General features: G+C 44.1%; 1 protein-coding gene across 1 annotated transcript in view; it reads right to left on the bottom strand.

Annotated features, from left to right (window-relative positions):
- Nucleotides 1-2,182, bottom strand: part of REV3L (REV3 like, DNA directed polymerase zeta catalytic subunit) — a gene marked incomplete at its 5' end in the record, with an annotated part of 206,159 nt that overhangs the window by 17,406 nt on the left and 186,571 nt on the right. The window contains one exon of the mRNA XM_025198872.1: nt 1,927-2,036. Within this exon, the coding sequence (XP_025054657.1) occupies nt 1,927-2,036 (110 nt within the window). The remainder of the gene's footprint in view (nt 1-1,926; nt 2,037-2,182) is intronic.

Here is a 2,182-nt window from a genome sequence, read left to right as displayed (position 1 = left end):
AGGGAAAGAAGACCATCTCAGTACTGGAGAGCAGCACAGCCTTTGCTACTGGAATAGATCCTCAGTGCTTACTTTGCTTTCAGTATCATGGGATTGGTAAGGAATCCTGAGGAGAAGAGATTCTTGGCAGGGTCTAGCTGGTTGGGATTTCAAGGAGGACTACCACTGCTCACTACTGCAGCAAAGGCAGTCCTCCTTGTGGTCCCTGCCTGAGTTCTGTGGCTGTTAAGTGGCACTATGCAATGCAACCTGGGAGTGTGGTGTGGTTTTCTGACTAAATGGGGTTGACCACATGAGACAGGAGATATATTTCTCCATTCTGTTCAGCATCACTTACATGGTTCTAGCATCTGTGGTCATGGCAACAGTATTGTGATTAAGAGTTCCCAGGGAATGAAAATTTCACAAATCTTAAGGATAAAAGTGGGACATGCATGCAATTTTCCAGAGATGACAAACTAATCATGCTTAAATCTGCTCAAATGCCTTTGCAGAAACCAAAGAGAGCTAAAGACTCTGCTGTAAATTTTGCAAAGAAACCTATCAACTGAGAAAATGAAGACAGAGTTAAACAGATGAAAGAGGAAGAGACCTTATTTCTTCACACTGAAATCTGAAGAACTGACACTGCATCAGTACGGGAGTAGGAATACCACAGGCTATTCTTTATGTAGCACTATCCAACTGGTGGCCTGCAGACTGCATGTGGCCCCCAAGGGGTTAATCTACAGCCCTCAGGCACTGCCCCTCACCACCCCCACAACTGTTCTCTTGCTACTGCCACCAGAGTCCCTGGGGGGACAGGGTGGCATGGCGTGGCCTTGCAGGAGCTTGTGGTTGGGGGCTGGGGAGACCCAGGGACTTTGCACAGTGTGGGGGTGTTGGTATGGCACAGCGTGGTGCAGAAGTGCCAGCACAGTTCAGTGGGAGGAGGAAAGGGAGGCAGGGGACTCGCATACAGTGTGGTGTACAGCTCATGCAGCATTTGGCCTGGGAGCCATGCGGTCCTTATGCTATGTGGCCAGGGGACTTGTAGTCCCCAGCTGCTCCAAAGTTGGATAGCCCTGCCTTAATGGTTAGTATTGCTGAGCTGATCATCAGCACTACAGAGGAGTGGCAATTAAATACTTTTTGGTAGACCAGGGTCTACCAAATGCTGAAAGCATTATCACTTTTAACATGAACAAAGTTCAGGACCAAAAAGATGTCACAATTTTATGCAAGGGAAGCTCTCTGGTCACCTCTCTATAAAATGATCTTGGGTGTTTTGGGAGATTTAATGATGACTGTTTCCTTACTGAAAGTTAATCAGAAGAATGATTGCTTAACCATAGCTATCTGCATAATTTACTGTAGAATAGTTATGACATGAAAGCTACTTCCATTGTAGTTAAGTGTGGAAGTGTTTCATGCAGGACCAATATTACATTCAAGGTAAAGAAGGACTCACCTACAGGTCCTACTCATTTCTTTACTCACTAGGAACCTCATCCATAGATGAACACTAATTGCAGTGGCTGGGTGCTGTAAACTATACCAGCCTAACAGCTCTTAAATTAACTTTTGCAGGGCTTGCAGATAGAAGCAAGCCTCTGTCCCCACCAAGAACAGTTTGAGAACTGTTCTTCTCACCCAGCTGCACCATGAAGCAGGGTGGAGCATTGGGGGGGGGGGGGGGGGGGAAGTGGAAGCAGGCGGGGAGAAAGTCTAGTCACAGCCCGGACTCTATAATATAGTTCTATTACCAATACTTTACTGTGTATTCAATATACCAGGGAAAAATGTTTATTAAAAACAAAACAAAAAAAATCTAGAGAGAGCTGCCATAAGTGTAATATTTGGATCATGGTGATAGCCTCCTTTGCAAGTTTAGTGCATATGAGTAACTGTTTCATATATCATTGGAAGAAGCAGGCTATTAATTACCTGTCAGTATCGCCATATACAACACGAGCTCCCCATTTTTTTGTATCATTCACCAGCTTTATTGCTCGCTCCAATGTCTCTCTGGCTTTGTGGATAATACTATCCCCAATCTGCGAATAAAAATAAACTGAAACTATTTTGTTTTTATTTTACCACAACAAATGCTATGTAGCACTGGCTTTGCTCTGAACTGATCTTTTAATAAGCAGGATCATTGTAAAACAAACTGACACATTTGCTGGTTTAAAAAAAATGT

This window comes from Alligator sinensis, unplaced genomic scaffold (genome assembly GCF_000455745.1).
Source record: "Alligator sinensis unplaced genomic scaffold, ASM45574v1 scaffold737_1, whole genome shotgun sequence".
NCBI lineage: Eukaryota > Metazoa > Chordata > Crocodylia > Alligatoridae > Alligator > Alligator sinensis.
This window is presented reverse-complemented; position numbering and strand designations above follow the sequence as displayed.